This window comes from Larimichthys crocea, chromosome XVII (genome assembly GCF_000972845.2).
Source record: "Larimichthys crocea isolate SSNF chromosome XVII, L_crocea_2.0, whole genome shotgun sequence".
Taxonomy (NCBI): Eukaryota; Metazoa; Chordata; class Actinopteri; family Sciaenidae; genus Larimichthys; species Larimichthys crocea.
Genome location: NC_040027.1, coordinates 23,061,884 through 23,078,389, shown reverse-complemented (window position 1 = coordinate 23,078,389; position 16,506 = coordinate 23,061,884). Strand labels below are relative to the sequence as shown.

Sequence of the window (16,506 nt, the reverse complement as noted above, 5' to 3'; positions counted from 1 at the left end):
AGAGGAGGAGGTGAGAGTTTGTTGAAGAGACAATCCAGGCTGCCTGGAGAGACAGCAGCATTGAGATGCTACACAGGGAGACTTTGAGATAGCGGAGATTCATCTGCCTCACAGGAAACACACACACACTCTCCATAAAATCTGTAAAAAATGAAGATTTTCGGCCGGTTTCACTACGTTTGGTATCTGGTGAGTGCTCCTAACGGAGGGAGATTGAGTATGTGTGTCTCTATGCACGTGACAGTGTCTCTGTGCCCATTGGCTATTTATAGTAATTGTCTGTGCTTATGTTTGGCCTTCTTTAGCTTGACTGTTTTCTTTGTGAGCCATTTTTAATTTTGATCAATCCATGATATCTAAAATTCCTCCTGTATCGTTCTCCTACTGTGTGACATTTTAGGAGGTGACTGAGCTCCACTCTTTACCAGACTACCGCAACTTTTGCGCTTGGAGGTCGACCTCTGTACGTAGAGTCCCCGCATCGATTTCCCCCTGACTTCCGTTTTGTAATCCTACCTGTCCCTTTCTTTCATCTCCCCTGCTCTCCTGCACACGCTAAGAGACTGCATTGCAGTGTTTGTGTAGATGTTTGCACCTTCGTGTGTTTCCACATGCATTTGTGTTGACGTGTCTTGATCATGCAGCATGCTGGTCTCTGTGTTTGCTACAGTAAACTCAGGTTGTTGGTTTGAAGCCAATGAGTGGTTTGTTGGTTTGCGGTTGATTGTCACTTGTCGGATAATAACATTTCTCTGTTGTCAGGCGAAAATCTTGCATCTCTAAAATGTTTCAGGAACTAAGAACAACAACCTTACCTAAAGTCTGACCACTACCTGTTTTCAGGGGTCAAAATGGTTTCACCAAGCGGTCAGAGGAATGTCTCAACCCATGTTGAAACAAGAGAAGCAGAAAGGTTTTCTCATGACAGCAACAGTGTTAACTATCTCAGGCTTGGGCCTCAATCTTAATTCGAGAGTGTTTATGTCTGTATGGATATTTGTGCTTGTCTGTATGTGCATGTGTGAGGTAACACACATGCCATGTCGTGTTTCCCTTGGTCTTAAGCTGTATTATGGGTGGTTTTACTATTCAGTCAGGCATCAAACCACTGCCGAGGTTCTGAGTGATGCATTATTTTCCATTGTTATCTTAAAAATGTAGTTGTTAGGATTATTGTGAGAATTTTGTTCCACATCTAAGAAGAGGTGATGGTGATTGTTGAATGCCTGGACTGGTACTTTCCATTGTCTTTCCTGTTCAGAAGCTTAATACAGACACAGTTTGTTCCCCTTGTGCACCCAAAATAACCCCAGTTGTCCCAGTGTATGTCATGCTGGAAAATTGTATTGGCCTCTGTGTCTGCGTGTGTGCATCTATCCAATACACCATGGTATCATAGGGCAGAGGGGTTTAACTGAAGCATTTACTCAGGTTATGTTTACAGATCCGAGCAATGAGAGGCAACACGCATCCACAAACACAAAACATGCAGACTGAGAGAAGTGGTGATGCTTCTACGTCGAACACACAATACAGTATCTACACCTGTAAACTGTTGAGTGTCACTGTAGGTGGAACTCTGCAACATGTAGATTTTAGGCTCCTACCAGACTGAAAGTCTATGAAGCACATTATGTATTGTTGTATAGCCTGAATAGTAGCGCTTTCCTCTTTCAATCTGATTTGTTGGAAGGCTTTAAAATAAAATTGCTAAAACATCACAATGTCAAGAGAAACATAAAAAGTACAAAGACAGAAACACATTAGCAACATCCAAAAAGTCTCAACGTTTTTATAGTTTCCTCCCCTGAGAAAAGGAATATGTACAATCTTTATATATCCCTCGTGTATGAATGTGTAGCGTGGCTGCTTTCCAGGAAGTAAACAGGAAATAGTAGTCATGATCACCACCTCTTGAATGACTGAGGTCATTTCCACTCTGCACACAGGATTATCAACACTGACCTATTTAACCTAACGTTACTGTACTCGTCTGTGGTATATCTTTATTCATTCTGTAGGCAGCGTTTTGCTCGCATGCCAGCAGTTTGTGCGTTTGAAAAAGAAGTTTGAGTCTCACAGCATGTTTTGTGGCAGCCATGGTAACTGCTGCATACTTAATGAACATTTTAAAGTTTGTTGTAAACTGTTGAACAGTTAAGAAGTCAACACATACGCATGTTATTTTAACATATCTGTTTCACCCCACATCAGGTTAAACTTTAATTGCATACAGTAAATTCTGCTCTCAATATCTGAACTCACTTCAGTTTATCATCAGTTATTGTTCAGATAACAGAATAACAGATATCAGAGCAGCACATCTGATTGGTTTCATAATAGAGGACAAGGTGAAGGGAATATGATTCCACTGCTCATTACAGTAACAGATCTCAAGCTGTAATTGGTTGTGGAGACGGTGACACTCGGTGTAAATTGATTCCTCAAGGACACACACACACACACACACACATATGCATTGTGGTGTTCAATGTCGCTTGAAGCTGAGAAAGCTAGGAGGGTGTCAGGAAAGTGTGGCAGCAGCTCAGGTAGTTAAAGCTAGACTGGCCATAGGGACAGTCCCATGACAACACAGCAGATTGGATTACAAGAGCAGCAGAGTTAGTCAGAGAAAGGATGCATGAAAGCTCATTGTGTAAATTTACTGTTTGTAGTACAAGGGCTAACTCACGAACCACCTATATATAGATTAATAACTAGATAATAAAAACCTTTGTTTGTATTTTTAATGTACCCTTAACTTAAAAATTGTTTGTTTGTGTGAGAGTGGGCGATTGATCTTTTGTTTCCTACATGCAGAAACAAAAATGCATATGCACTTATGGCGTGCTGTGTATTATGAGAACAAACTACTTAATTCCTTGCATATTTATACCATGTTCCCATTTTGACTTATCAAACATAGGATAGATGTGTGTGAAGCAGAATGGACAAAATAAAACCATTTAAAATCTCAATGAAGTGAGGTGCAACCACACAAAGAGATCCTTCAGTATCACATCTATTTTTAACCTTCTCTCCTAGGAACTAAACTAGCTTTATTGTAATCAGTTATCACCCTGTAAGCTACTGTTTCTGTCTTGTCTGGTTCTTGGTGTGTAACATCATTCAGGCTGCTGTGAGCTGTGGCTGTGCGGTGCTGGTTTGTACAAGGTCACTTAAGCTCAGATGAGACTCAGAGTCCTCATCTGTGGGGAAAAATGCAGAGTCACTCTACATGAGAAAAGACACTAGTACCAAACAAACACAGGATATCAGCACTGTAAATGCTGATTAAAGGGAATATTTCCTTTTAATGCTGCCATTGTTTTTCTTTCTCTGTCTTTTCTCCACTCTTTGTTCTGACACTCTCACTTCCTTTTCCATCTTTTTCTCTTCTCTTGTTGTTCAGGATTTCTCGAATGACGACACCAAGCTGGAGTACAATGTGGATGCAGACAACGGCATTGCCATGGAGGGTTATCTCTTTAAGAGGGCCAGCAATGCCTTCAAGACGTGGAATAGGTACAGACACAGTTCAATTAGCATCTTCATGAATACATTGAAAATTCAATTTTATGATAAGGAACAGCTCTCTTAGGCTGATGAGGGGGCAAGCACTGTTATCAAAATGTAGAATAGAGATGTTAAAGGTGCTTTACACTTTATTACCTCAGCAAGTACTTTGGAATTTTGTTTTGATATGGATTTTTTATCGCGGTCACATGAATATAATTGGGTTAGATGGAGATGGAAGAGGTTAATACATTAGTTAATTGATTGTATGAATCTCACCACATCACACACTACAGTTTTTAAAAGATGTAATGAATTAGTCATTGGCACCTCCATGTGACTTCGTTTTTTTCCCGTGATCTCCTTTCAGGCGTTGGTTCTCGATCCAGAACAATCAGCTAGTTTACCAGAAGAAATTTAAGGTACGTCAGGTGACTCCCCGCACCGTGACCACAATCAAATATGCATGCGTTTGACTTCCAGCACAAATACCTTACCCTCCCCCCATGTATTTTTAACTGGATGCACAAGCTTTTAGCAGACATTTACTTTAGGATAGCTGATAAATTGTGTTTATGTACTATATGTAATTGTGTAATAAGATGCATTGTGTAAACTTTTTAGTTTACATTTGTTGTCCATGTTAATATATACAAATGTATTTGCAGTGTATGACAAGAAAAGAACTGCTGTTCTGTGCATGTTGTCTTCTATCACCAAAAGATAAATATTTTTGGAACATTTGCTACAGCTTGTGGCTTTGTTATACACGTTCTGCTCTGGCAGCATGCTAAAGAAAAGTATGGAAAACGTGTCTCTTGCATAGATTTGCTGTTCTGTACCATGCTGTGATTTTTGCATTTTTATCTACATCCTGACAGCAGGGGACAACCACACAAACATTTTGCTTTTCTTTTAGTGTTCATATTTGTTTGTGCATCTGTTCTAAACATCTCAAGGGAGAAATAACTACTGTTGTTTTACCTTATTGTATGGAACGTTGTAGGTGTTCAGCTCTGTCTGTGTGTTGTGTTTAACCAAAGCTGCTGTGCTGTCCCCGCAGGACAACCCTACAGTGGTGGTGGAGGACCTGAGACTATGTACGGTCAAACACTGTGAGGACATAGAGCGTCGCTTCTGTTTCGAAGTGGTCTCACCCACCAAGTAAGTTTGAGTCCTCACATCAAATCCTCCCTCGCTATCAGCACTGCATTATGTGAGTAAATGTGCGAAGGTGGAGTAGCAAGTGTACCCTGCTTACTTCCATATGCATGCGCACGCAGGCGTTTAGCTGACAGCAGTTGTTATGATTGTGTGTCCCAACAGGAGTTGTATGATGCAGGCAGACTCCGAGAAGCTGCGACAGGCCTGGATCAAAGCCGTCCAAAACAGCATTGCCACCGCCTTCCGTGACAAGAACGATGACGGCGAGGTAAAAAAACAACAAACAGACTGACACTGAGTGGATAGTTAAAGGGATTCGCATAGACTTTAGATAAATAAATTGGTAAATATATCATGAATTGAAGCTTCAATTAAACTTTCCACATGAATCAAGTTTCATTTAACTTAATTTCATCCATTCCCGTTGTAATTAATCTTTACCATCCTTCTGGATTTCTGTGTATTCCCCCGTCTCTCTCATGTCAGAAGCTGGATAGGAAGTCATCCACATCGACAGGGAGTCTGGACTCTGGTGGAGAACCGAAAGAGAGATCACTGAAAGGAGAAAGTGCCCTGCAGAAGGTCCTGGCTATCCCAGGCAACACCTGCTGCTGCGACTGTGGGCAGCCAGACCCCCGCTGGGCCAGCATCAATCTGGGCATCACCCTCTGCATACAATGCTCTGGCATCCACAGGTAAAGTACTATGCTTTTATGAAAGTGAATCTGTCTTTTAATATTGAGGTTACAATAGCTAGCTACAGAAGAATGGCAGCAAAAGTGGGACATGCAATCACAAAGACACGTGGAGGAGATAGATCAAGTAAAGAAGAAAAACCACAAAGGAAGAATCAGAGTCATAAAACAAACATTAAATAACCAACTTATACATTTATGTGCTTTGACAAATTAGAAGAAACTGAGGGAATCTAAAAAGAGGCTGAGGGTGCTAATATCAGCACATTTGATTTATTTACAGTTTGTTTTGGCTTGATGAAAACTAGAAAGGATTATTGCATCTTCGCTTAGTTATGGAAAATCTGTCCATCAGGGCCGTGGTGTGAATGTTTTGTATTGTTTGTCTTCAGGGATTTCTGAAATGTAAACTCACTGTTAGGAACACCCAGCCTGCATGGGATGTTGTGACAACATTTAATTACTTACAGGGTAATATATTAAATCCAAAGTTTAATTTACCAATAAAATGCAATAATCACCAGCGATTCAGTTACAGCATTTTAAGAGATGCATATATATGACAAACAAAGACATGTAGCTGTTGGAGAACTAGATGTTTAACTCTCTGCCGTACTTACTGTCCACGAATCTGCACACCCCAGTTTCCACCTTGTGGCCAAAGCCTGAACTACACTACAGAGTGTAAAGTTCTCCACGACCTTCCAGCATTTAGCTTTTATACCTGTCATAATTAAAGCATAATGAGTCATTGTCCTTTTAAATGCTTCTTTCATCTGCAGGAGTCTGGGAGTGCATTTCTCTAAGGTTCGATCTTTGACTTTGGATACATGGGAGCCAGAACTACTAAAGGTGAGTGAGGAAAAACTGATAAACAAATATATAAATATATGAACATCCAGAAATTTCAAATCTCACTTTTAATTAAGTGCTGATAACTTATTGCTGTTCTTATTGCGCACACATAAATTTTCTCTTGTGTTTCTTATATGCTTACATCATTGTAGAAAGTGTAGCTGAATTACACGTTTCACTGCCTGGTTGATTATCCATTTGTGTTTTTTTACTTACTAACTATATTGTACGCTTTTCACAGTTGATGTGTGAACTGGGAAACGGAGTGATCAACCAGATCTATGAGGCTCGGCGAGAGGAGCTAGGAGCCAGAAAACCAAATCCAGGCGATCCAAGGTACAGGAAGAGATCATGTGGATGTTTTCAGACCGGTAGATAAATAAACAAATGTTTATATCCTGGCATTTAGTGTTTAGAATAGATTAGATAGAATAGCATTTGAGCTTCCATGTTCAAAGAAAATGTGTCTTTGGCTTTGGTTTGGATAAATTAAACACCCAATCTGCAGTTAACTACAGCTTCTGCATCAAACTGAGCTTGTTCCTGTCCTTGTTTCTAACAGACTCGAGGTAGAGGCCTACATCAAAGCCAAATACGTGGACCGTCGGTTTGTACGTCGGCCATCGGACGAGGAGCTTCGCACCAAAGTGGTTTCTCTGAGCAAACAGGAGAAGAGGCTGAGTAGCAGCTCTGAGCATCTGCCCCCAAGACCGCCGCCACCCACACCAAAACTCAGACCCGGTTCTAACGTCTCTGGACAATCAGGTCAGTAAAAAAGGATTAACCAACAACACACCTTCGATCCAAGATTTTGTGTTTGTTGTAACCCTTTCCCTCATTGTTCCTGGATGATGATCTTAAAAATTTGAAATTACCCCTGAAATTTAACTAGATTGAGAAGCATTGTTATATAAACCTTCAATTTTAAGTTAATACATCAGGTTTTCATAGTTTTGATGTTTCTGTTTTACTGCCTCAGAAACAACTTTTAGTACATCCAGAGGGCAAAGCCGGTCATTTGTGGTTGTGGCCACCTTTTCTATTGTATGCTTTATGTGATTTTGGCCCTGCTGTGGAGATGTGTCCACCCATCGGCATACTGTATGTTCTCTGTGAACAGCATATGTCTTAGCCCTCTTTGCCTCCCATTGCTTCTCGGAGTCTGTCTCTTCCAGCGTCAACCCGAGCTGGTAGTCTAACTATCTCTGCTTCCACCCTGCTTTCCTCTCTCGCCTCTACCTCAATCTCTTGTTCACACTCTCTCCCCCTGGCTGTTCCGTGTTTCCGGACTAACCCCGCTCTCACCGCCTTCCCTAAAACTCCCCACCCTGCCTCTTGATTTACACCCTTCGCCTTCCAAACTCCCATTATCCCTAACGTAGCTGTTGCCAGTGGCTTGGAGGCCCGCCGCGACTCTCTCTTCTGTCCTGACGAGCTTGACTCGCTCTTCTCCTACTTTGACAACTCCTCCAAACTCAGGAGCAGTAAGTACTAAATGCTCAGTGTTTTCGCTTGCTTCTTCACCCCCTCTGTCCATTTATATTCACTGCTTTGTGGCTTTGGACTAACATCCCTTCATCCACTCCTCTGTTCCTCCCTCATCCAGACCTTTCTAATGGACCATCCTGTCATGTTAAGAACATTGCAGAGCATACCATGTTTTGTTTTTCCCGGGGGTGGGGAGTGTTTCTTGCACACATGGTTTTGGTCAGTGTTTGTATCTGTCTCATCATATTTTTGGTATTTAGGGAGCTGATACATAAGGTGATGGGGATCTGTCATCCAGTTCTCTTTCTGTTGATTTCAGCCGGCGACTTGTGTGTGCACTAACTGCAAAATATTAGGACCACCTGCTGTTTGTGGTCATCACACTGGGGGAAAAAAAATAACACACCTGTCAAAAGTAGATGGTTTAATTACAGAAAACAAAACATAAGGAGGCTGTGTGTGATGATCGGCAGGAAGGTTTTCCTTTTATTTTGGGCACTCAGTGAATGACATCTGTGTGTTGCTCCACAAGTAGTGATTCGGATTTGTTTTGCAGTAAAGAGTGCAGACAGCGGCATCCAGAACAGCGCTGATGGGAGCAGGGAGATGCTGGCCAACACCCCCTCCAATAACAGCCTGGCAGATGCAGGTAAAACACAAACACACCTCTGTGTAGACATCACTGCCTATTTACATCTAAAGCCACTGTAAATCATCTTGCACAAGCATCACAGGGACGAGAATGACACAAGAGAAATGGCAAGTTAAAGAACTGCATGTGCTTGTTGTAGTTTTATCCACAAACCTCCAAAACACATAATCAGAGACAAAGATATCCCTGCAGAAAACATCTAGGATCAACACAACACAGAGTTAGCACAGTTGGAGACCAGAAGAAAAATAATTTTTCTCCAGTAATATAACACAGGTCTGGAAAGTCTCTTAAAGGAACATAATCATTTTCCAGAACGCAGACTGATTTCAATACACAGATGAATTGGCACTTGCTGTTTATAAAAGATGGCAGTCAGTAACTCTTTCTTTCTTCCATTTTCAGAGGCTGCTGAGTCTCCGCCCATGGCCATGCCTGCCACGCTGCCTCCTCCATCACCCTGTAAGGAGATTGTTTTCTATGAGCCCAAGGAGTACAGCCCCGGTCTACAGCTGTACTGGGCCTCGTGTGCCCGCAGCCTGCCGGACATGGCGGAGGCACTGGCCCACGGAGCAGAGGTCAACTGGGTCAATACAGAAGACGACAAGAGGACGCCGCTTATCATGGCGGTGCAGGGGGTGAGCGTCGCTACAGATAATATACTGAGAGATTTTTAGTAATTTAGTTTAAATTTCTGGTATTGGGACAGTCATTTAAAGTGACTGTGATGTAAAGCCAGCCAGTGCTAGTATGTGTGATCATCAAGGTTCAGTAAATTTCCAGCCAAATAATTGGCAGAAGAGCAGCTGATCATGTTTTTTGTCTCTTGAAAGCCATATAATGTGTTACTTTAATTAATTAATTTCAGGGTTCGCTGGTCACCTGCGAGTTTCTGCTCCAAAATGCAGCTAATGTGAACCAGCAGGATGCTCAGGGCCGAGGACCCCTCCATCACGCCACCATGCTGGGACACACAGGGTTTGTCTTCTACATTTTGTTTTTTACTATTTCATCATCATCATTACTTTACCAAACTTCAACTTATAACTCAAAAAAAATGACAAACGTTTCTCTCTTTTTCAGGCAAGTGTGTTTATTCTTAAAAAGAGGAGCAAATCAAAATGCTGCAGACATTGATGAGAAAACACCGCTGTCAATAGCAGTCGATGCGGCGAATGCCGACATTGTCACACTGTGAGTACTCTCGTCATTATTAATATTATTTTTATTAGTTTACCAGTCTATACTGTGGGAAGGTTGTCTGAGCTTTCTCACTGTTAAACACAACTAACCAGCACAGTTCATCATTCACTATTTGAGTTTTGGTCCTCAAGAAAACCACTGATAGAACCTAACAGACTAAACATGGCAAATTCAACCATTGCTTCAGAAAGTCAGTGCAATAGTTAACATAGTTATGTATTAAATATATTTAACTTTTTAGATAAGGAAGTGAGCTGGTCATTGTCACTAAATGAACCCAAAGATGACCCAGATGCAGAGCAGAGATCACACGTATCACCTCAACTCAAACTAAACAACTCATTGTTTACGATTACATTAATCACACGACTGCTTACAAAAGCCATAATCTTTGTCATGAACTGTTAAAACTTATAAACGTCTATAAAAAGCCATACGCAGCTGAACCGTCTACGTTAACCAAGAACAACTTTCTCCACAAGGTGTCACTGTTTAATCAGCGTATAGATTAGTCTGAGTATTTCTCTTCTCTTTGATTCTTAACAGAAATAAACTGATTGCGTTTGAATTTTAAGACCTTTATTATTAACTGTATCTCTGAACTGTGGCTAATCTGTCGCTTCCTCTTCTCCAGGTTGCGACTGGCCAAGATGAACGAGGAGATGCGAGAGGCGGAGGGGCCATACAGCCAGTCAGGTCAATATAACACCAACAGCCCCACCGAGATGCAGTACAGGAAGTGCATGCAGGAGTTTATTAGCCTGCAGCTGGACGAAACTTAATAACTGTCCAATCTCGTCAAATCTCAGGGGAGACATTACTGTAAAACCAGGCTTATGAGAGGAAATGTAAAGCCCAGGTTTCAGAGTTGGGGTCAGTTGACTGAAAAAGTGCAAATAAGCTCAGACAATTCATTCTCAGTGGTTTGATTATAATTGGAGACCTCCAGGTTAGAGGACATTTGATCCACTTGAGTGAACTGAGCCGAACTCTGTCAGTTGTCCTCCTGTGTCCTGCTGTACTGTGAGTGCAACTACCACCATAACCTCCCAGCTCTTCTCAGCTGCAGGGCCAGCTGCACCTCGGTGTGGTGTAACGTCAGGTGCTAGATCTGTATCAGTATGACGGGGTCAACGTCATCGACTCTCGATATTACTGAAGAGTTTTGTTCCAAAGTGGAACATCCGCATTTTCAATGAAGTGACTGTTACTGATGTAAAATTATCGATAGCACAAAGATTTAAAGAAACAGTGTCACTTTTTACTTGATGGTCTTCCTCACTGTTAGTTTGCTGATTCCCTCTATTTTAGAGGTGATCAGTGATTTATAGCAGCTAATGAGAAAAAATACTTTGAATGCATTAGTTAGTTGTGTTTCTGCTATCAGTCACACTCAAACAACACTCAAAGTGACGACAGTTTTAACTATCTGGCAATAATCGTGACTTTTGAATGACATTTTTTTTTAATCATCTGACCAGTCTGGAGAGGTTTAGTGTGCGTTTATAAATCATTTCATTTTAAATTGACCCCTCAGAAGTAATTTATGCACATTCCTATTAATGGTTATGCAACTACTGTACATTTGTTTTCTGCGATTGTACAAATGGTTCCCATTTGAAGTCTTAACCATTTTTTCAAGGCCTGTTTACTTATTTGTTGTTCAAAACATAATGCATCTTGCTGTTGTGACATGCCTGGTCAAAAAAAAAAAGAAGAGTATTTTAGAACAGTTTTCTTTCATAAAGACAATTCAAGGAAGCGTATAATAAGTATACTTACTGTAGATGTTGTAAATGATGTGCATACGTACATTTGTTTATAGTCTGACAGAGTTGGGAGAGACTCTGGTTGCACAGGGGTGCGTGCCATGAGGGGGCTCTGTGTTCACATCCTTGAGTTTCTTTTTAAATTGTGCGGTATTTACTTCCTGTTATGGCGATATCGTGTCTCTGGTTATTAGTCGGTTAAGTGTGCTTGCTCATTGCCCGAAATGACGGCAAATCCTGAATTGTAAAATGATGAAGGCCTGTTAGTGCCAACGTATTGATTGTATCGTTAGTGGGTTTTTATTCAAATATAGCTAAACCGAGGATGGTACAAGTGCAATAGTCTAGAAAAATATCCACATGTAACCATGTATAGATTTTTATCACCTGCTAGTCCTAGCTTATATTTATCTTAATCATACAGGAGCTTTATAAAGTCAAGAAGAGTGAGGCTACAGATGGGTGCTCACTTTATTGATGCTGAATGAAGAATTGAAAACGTACCCCAGTTTCATCCCACGTCTCCTCTCCATGCAGCCCCAAATCCAAGGAGGGGAACCAAAGCACTTTGATCAAACACTCATTTCTGCTAACTCACGTTGATAGAGCTCTGTTGTTCTGTTCCCCCTGGTGTTGGCAGAACAGTAAGTGATGTTTTGAATGGCTGACTAGTGTGGGGGTGCGTTCAGTAGTTAGTTAGGGGGCACTGATTGTGTTGTGGTTGTGTTCACAGGTAAATGTAGAGTAGATGCTGATGGGGTTTCTGTAGGGAAAAGGGACTTGTGCATTTCTGTGTGTTGACCACATGAGGGAGCGCTGTGCTCACAAATGTCGTCTGTTTGTTCTCGCTGAATAAAGCGTCTTACATTGAGGGCTAGATTTACCGCCAACAGGTAGACTGTTACTGTCAGGAATCGAGAATGTTTTTGGACCTGAATGACAAAGAATGACACATCTTTTTATGTATTTTTTTTTTGGTCTTAGTTATTATTTTTAGCGTGTGCAATGGTTGTTGATAGGGAATGGTACAGAAGCTACTGCTTGCTGTCGATGCCTTAAAGGTCAACAGCAGGACACACTAGCAGTGATCATAAGAGGAGCAGAGTAGAGTCTGAAGTACGAGCTTCAAGTCACTGAACGATCCTCGCGGCATCAGCTCGCCGTCCTCTTCATCAGCGCCTCCATTCAGCTGATGAACAATGGGACTGATGAGGGATATTCAGTGATGAGTGTGAGGGAGAACTAACCTCATCAACCCCCCTCCCTGCCCCATTTTATTAAAATTACAGCTCCTTCGACTCAAGTGTTTCTACCTTGTAGAAGAAGTGCAGAGTGGCGGTTCTCAGTCTGCGGGTGATTTTTACGCTCATTTATTTATGAAATCCAAGTTTTTATTATTTGAAATATAATAATTCTTTCTAAATATTTTTCAGACATATCAGTTTCTTTAACCAATATTTTTCAAATCATTTTTCAGATCAAATTTTTGACCTGATTGAGAACCGCTGCTCTCATGCATGCTCTTCTCTCTCTCTCTGTAAATTCACTCTGTTCTGTATTTTGCTTTTCTTTTCTCTCTCTCCTCCCCAGAGTTTGTGCCTTTCTTCTGTTCTGTTTTTTTTTTCCTTCGGGGTGCTGAGGCCAACACAACTGTATTTTTGTACATAAACTCCTGCACTTTAAACACAATACAGTTGTTAAGAAAAATAAACCTCTGTGGGCTTGTCTTTTCTTTCCGAGTTGATCTCCAGTTGCTAACGAAAGGTTCACTGGCCGTTTTTCCTCCAACATTTGCCTTTTTGCTTCTTCTGTTCTTTCCCATCTTTTCTGCCTCTGCGTTGTTCTGTTTCATATTTCGAGCCACGCTGACTCTCTGACAGGTATGGCCGACTTTTTCTTTTTCATTCTTGTTTCTTGCTTGAATTTCCTTCGGGATCAATAAAGTATCTATCGATCTATCTATCTGTTCTGATGATGCTGTCACTGTGCATGAGCCCTCCACTCTGCAGATATTTTATCCCCCTGTACACCTGCATGATGAGGCTTTACTGATTATTTTATTTGTAACACAGTTTATGCTTAATGACCCAAAGAATACATGTTACATGAATTTATTTGCGTTAGGTTGCTGGTTAGTGAAGAGGGAGACAACAAATTTGTATAAACTGTTTAATGGGGTTGCGTAATGAGTTTCCTCTGAGAGATCCCTAAAGGGATTCTTATTTTAGTTGCGCTTAGTCACAAAGTGAATTAAAATCACAACATGTCACACGCATCATTCATCAGTCTTTTTGTGGCTCCTTTAAATCATTGAATTGTTTAATCATAAGTATTTTTACAGGCTTGTACACAGTGATTCACAAGAAAAAGATAATTACATGGAACAAATATCAGGAACTGCTGCTCTGTCTCACTTTTTTTTTATTTGTTGCCCTTCTTGTCGTTGATGTCTCATGTCTGCGTTCTTCTTGCAGGAGACGAAACCTACCAGGATATTTTCCAAGATTTCACCCACATGGCCTCCAACGACCCGGACAAGCTGAACCGCTACCAGCAGTACGATCCGCAAAGACCCTGACACATCAGAAACACCGTCCAGTAGCACTCAGACGCTGTCTGCTCAACCCATGAGAGACTAATTCAATGTGTGGAAAGACATTGTCCACATTTCCTCTAACATCATCGAGCATAAAAGCCGGTTAGTGCTGCCACAGCTGGACTCATGTCACCATGTATCTAACGTGACTGAAGCTCCTTTCAGCAAATTATGTTCATTTGACTCAGCTGCGATCGCAGCCCTAGTCAAAAAGTCACTCAAGTGAACGGGAACGTGTGTGAACAGCAAACCTCACTTTTTAAAAAACAAAACAAAACTGTGCTTCCCAGTAGGATCTATAACAATAAGTGAATGGTACAGTGTTAAAGCATTTAATAGGATTTGAAAAGTCATAAAAAAACAACAACTCGGTCTGAATGTAGAGCTGCCGTCAAGCCAGTTTTTTTGACCTTTTATATCACACTTCCTGATGGAAATTGTTGCTTTTATTTTTTAATATATTAAGAAGAGTGTAAGGTGTTAAGTGCATGGCAAACTGTTAAATACTCCATTTCAATTTTTAAGTGCTTCCTTTTTCCAATAGGATTTTCTTTATGAGCATAGGCAAATGCTACAGCATCTTTTTTTGTATCAAAGTTTTGCTTTAGTGAACTCTCAGCAGCGTATATACACGGCAATATGCTTTTACTTATTTGCACAAATCCTTTTGTCTTAAATCGCCACTGATGTTTACCAGTTTTGATGGTAAGACTTGTTAAACAATGTACAGTGATTATCGAAGTAAACATGTTATCGATGATGTGCCTGTAATGTTAAATAGATAGTCTTTTTTTTTTTTTTGGTGATTTTTAAAATGCTAGATATTTTTGGCACGCGTTCCTCTGAATGATTTAAAATTTTTCCATGTTGTCAACACGTCAGTATCGGCAGTACGTGTCAGTGAGGCAGTTTGCCCTTCAGCACCGCGATTATTCTGTGGAAGAATATTCATGGGAAGTTTCCTGGAAATTAATTGTCCATGTTAATCCCTAAGAATTTCAGTCTTGGCTGATACCTGTGGCAAAACACGGCAAGTGTGTTTTCACACAACAGAAAAGCTTTGTTGAGCCACTACTTTGTCAGAAATGTAGAAGAGTAACTGGAGTTTCTGTTTCCATTGCAGCCAAACAAACTCGAGCTGTTTTAATAAAGAAGTCTGTCAGTGATCTGTCATGCTAAAAAAGATCCAATTTACATCCGCCTAACTCACTCTGACTGCTTCTACTTGTTCTTTTACTCGATGACGTACTTAAAAGTCATCGCTGATAGAAAACTAACAAACGCTGCATTGCAAGAGCATTTCGTGTTTGCATCGTTTTCCAGTAATCCCATTTGCATTTGCAATTTGAATTCAGTGCATGACAGGCAGCCTCCGCCACTATCTAAACACATAATCAGAGAATGTAAATACATTGAACGAGTAATAAACAAATACAGAGCATATCAGTGGCAACAAAAATAAGTTAGGTTTCATGAAAACCTTTCAGATCTCAGTTTCTATTTATGCTGAATTGTGCCTGTTGACAAGTTTCACATTATGTTCAGCTGACCTGCTGTGCACCTATTGCAGATAATTGAAATGAATTAATTATATTGAACTTTTCAAGGAAACTTCCCAGAAAAACTAAAATAAGTGTTGCAAAAATACCGAACATGCAATCAAATGCAAAATGTCCAGATATGTTTGGGAATATTACACACGCACTGTGGATATTGTACAAAGGTTTTTATAACTTTAGTTTTCATTTCATGTGTTGAGAAATCGATTGTTTGATTTAAACATCAGGCGATTTCACTGAAATGAATTCTGCAAACGCCATGACAGAGGTTATGTACTGTACTGTAGGATCTGTGATTTTTGCCTTAAAAACTGAAGAATCTTCACTTCTCTTTGACATTTGCAGTTTATAGTAAGATATGATATGAAGCACAGAGGAAACCTTTAGCCAAGGAAACATGGGATACAATTCTTGTACATTTTGTACAGATGCTTTTGAATTCTGCAAAGAAGTGAAGTATAAAGTTAGTGGTACTTGAATCATTAAATAAGCTTTTGTAAATGCTGTTCTTTGTATCCTTCGATAAATTTAGCTCATTTTATATTGCCTGTCTGTATACCAGTATACATGTACTGTATATTCTACCTGTAATATGTAAGAACTTCAATACATATGGACTGAGGATTCATCACTGAATGCTGATTTATTTATTTATTTTTGGTCTCAAAGTTTCAGTTCAACCACTTTGCCCGTTTGGGCTTCATTAAAGTCATTACAGGAATTAATTTATGTTAAAAAAAATAAAAATCAGCGCTTGAAACTTATAACCAATGAGGTAATAAAGAAAAAAATGTTTTAATACTTTATCTCACAAAATAATTGAAGGCAAACTAAGTTTTTCACTCTTACAAAAACCCATAAAAAGAGTCCCCCAGAGGTACAAATGAGTTTCACGAGGCAAAGCAGTAATTCATGAGCCAGCCATTGTACTCTTGGTCTCTTAACGGTATCACAGAATTGGTTTATTATGCTTTTATTTTTATAAATAAAACTATTTTCCAATTTAAGG

General features: G+C 40.2%; 1 protein-coding gene across 3 annotated transcripts in view; it reads left to right on the top strand.

Moving 5' to 3' along the window:
• LOC109137315 (arf-GAP with coiled-coil, ANK repeat and PH domain-containing protein 2) overlaps positions 1 to 16,125 on the top strand; it is a 47,995-nt gene extending 31,870 nt beyond the window's left edge. For 2 of the 3 annotated variants that reach the window (XM_019255001.2, XM_019255002.2), the window contains 15 exons: positions 3,413 to 3,525; positions 3,887 to 3,938; positions 4,580 to 4,680; positions 4,843 to 4,948; positions 5,167 to 5,375; positions 6,158 to 6,227; positions 6,472 to 6,566; positions 6,793 to 6,995; positions 7,613 to 7,714; positions 8,275 to 8,367; positions 8,776 to 9,008; positions 9,239 to 9,348; positions 9,454 to 9,564; positions 10,208 to 10,269; positions 13,817 to 16,125. In XM_019255001.2, coding sequence (XP_019110546.1) covers positions 3,413 to 3,525; positions 3,887 to 3,938; positions 4,580 to 4,680; positions 4,843 to 4,948; positions 5,167 to 5,375; positions 6,158 to 6,227; positions 6,472 to 6,566; positions 6,793 to 6,995; positions 7,613 to 7,714; positions 8,275 to 8,367; positions 8,776 to 9,008; positions 9,239 to 9,348; positions 9,454 to 9,564; positions 10,208 to 10,269; positions 13,817 to 13,920 — 1,764 coding nt within the window. In that variant the 3' untranslated portion in view covers positions 13,921 to 16,125. The remainder of the gene's footprint in view (positions 1 to 3,412; positions 3,526 to 3,886; positions 3,939 to 4,579; positions 4,681 to 4,842; positions 4,949 to 5,166; positions 5,376 to 6,157; positions 6,228 to 6,471; positions 6,567 to 6,792; positions 6,996 to 7,612; positions 7,715 to 8,274; positions 8,368 to 8,775; positions 9,009 to 9,238; positions 9,349 to 9,453; positions 9,565 to 10,207; positions 10,270 to 13,816) is intronic. The other variant, XM_027290006.1, reaches the window with a different exon arrangement.
• The last annotated feature ends 381 nt before the right edge of the window (positions 16,126 to 16,506 follow it).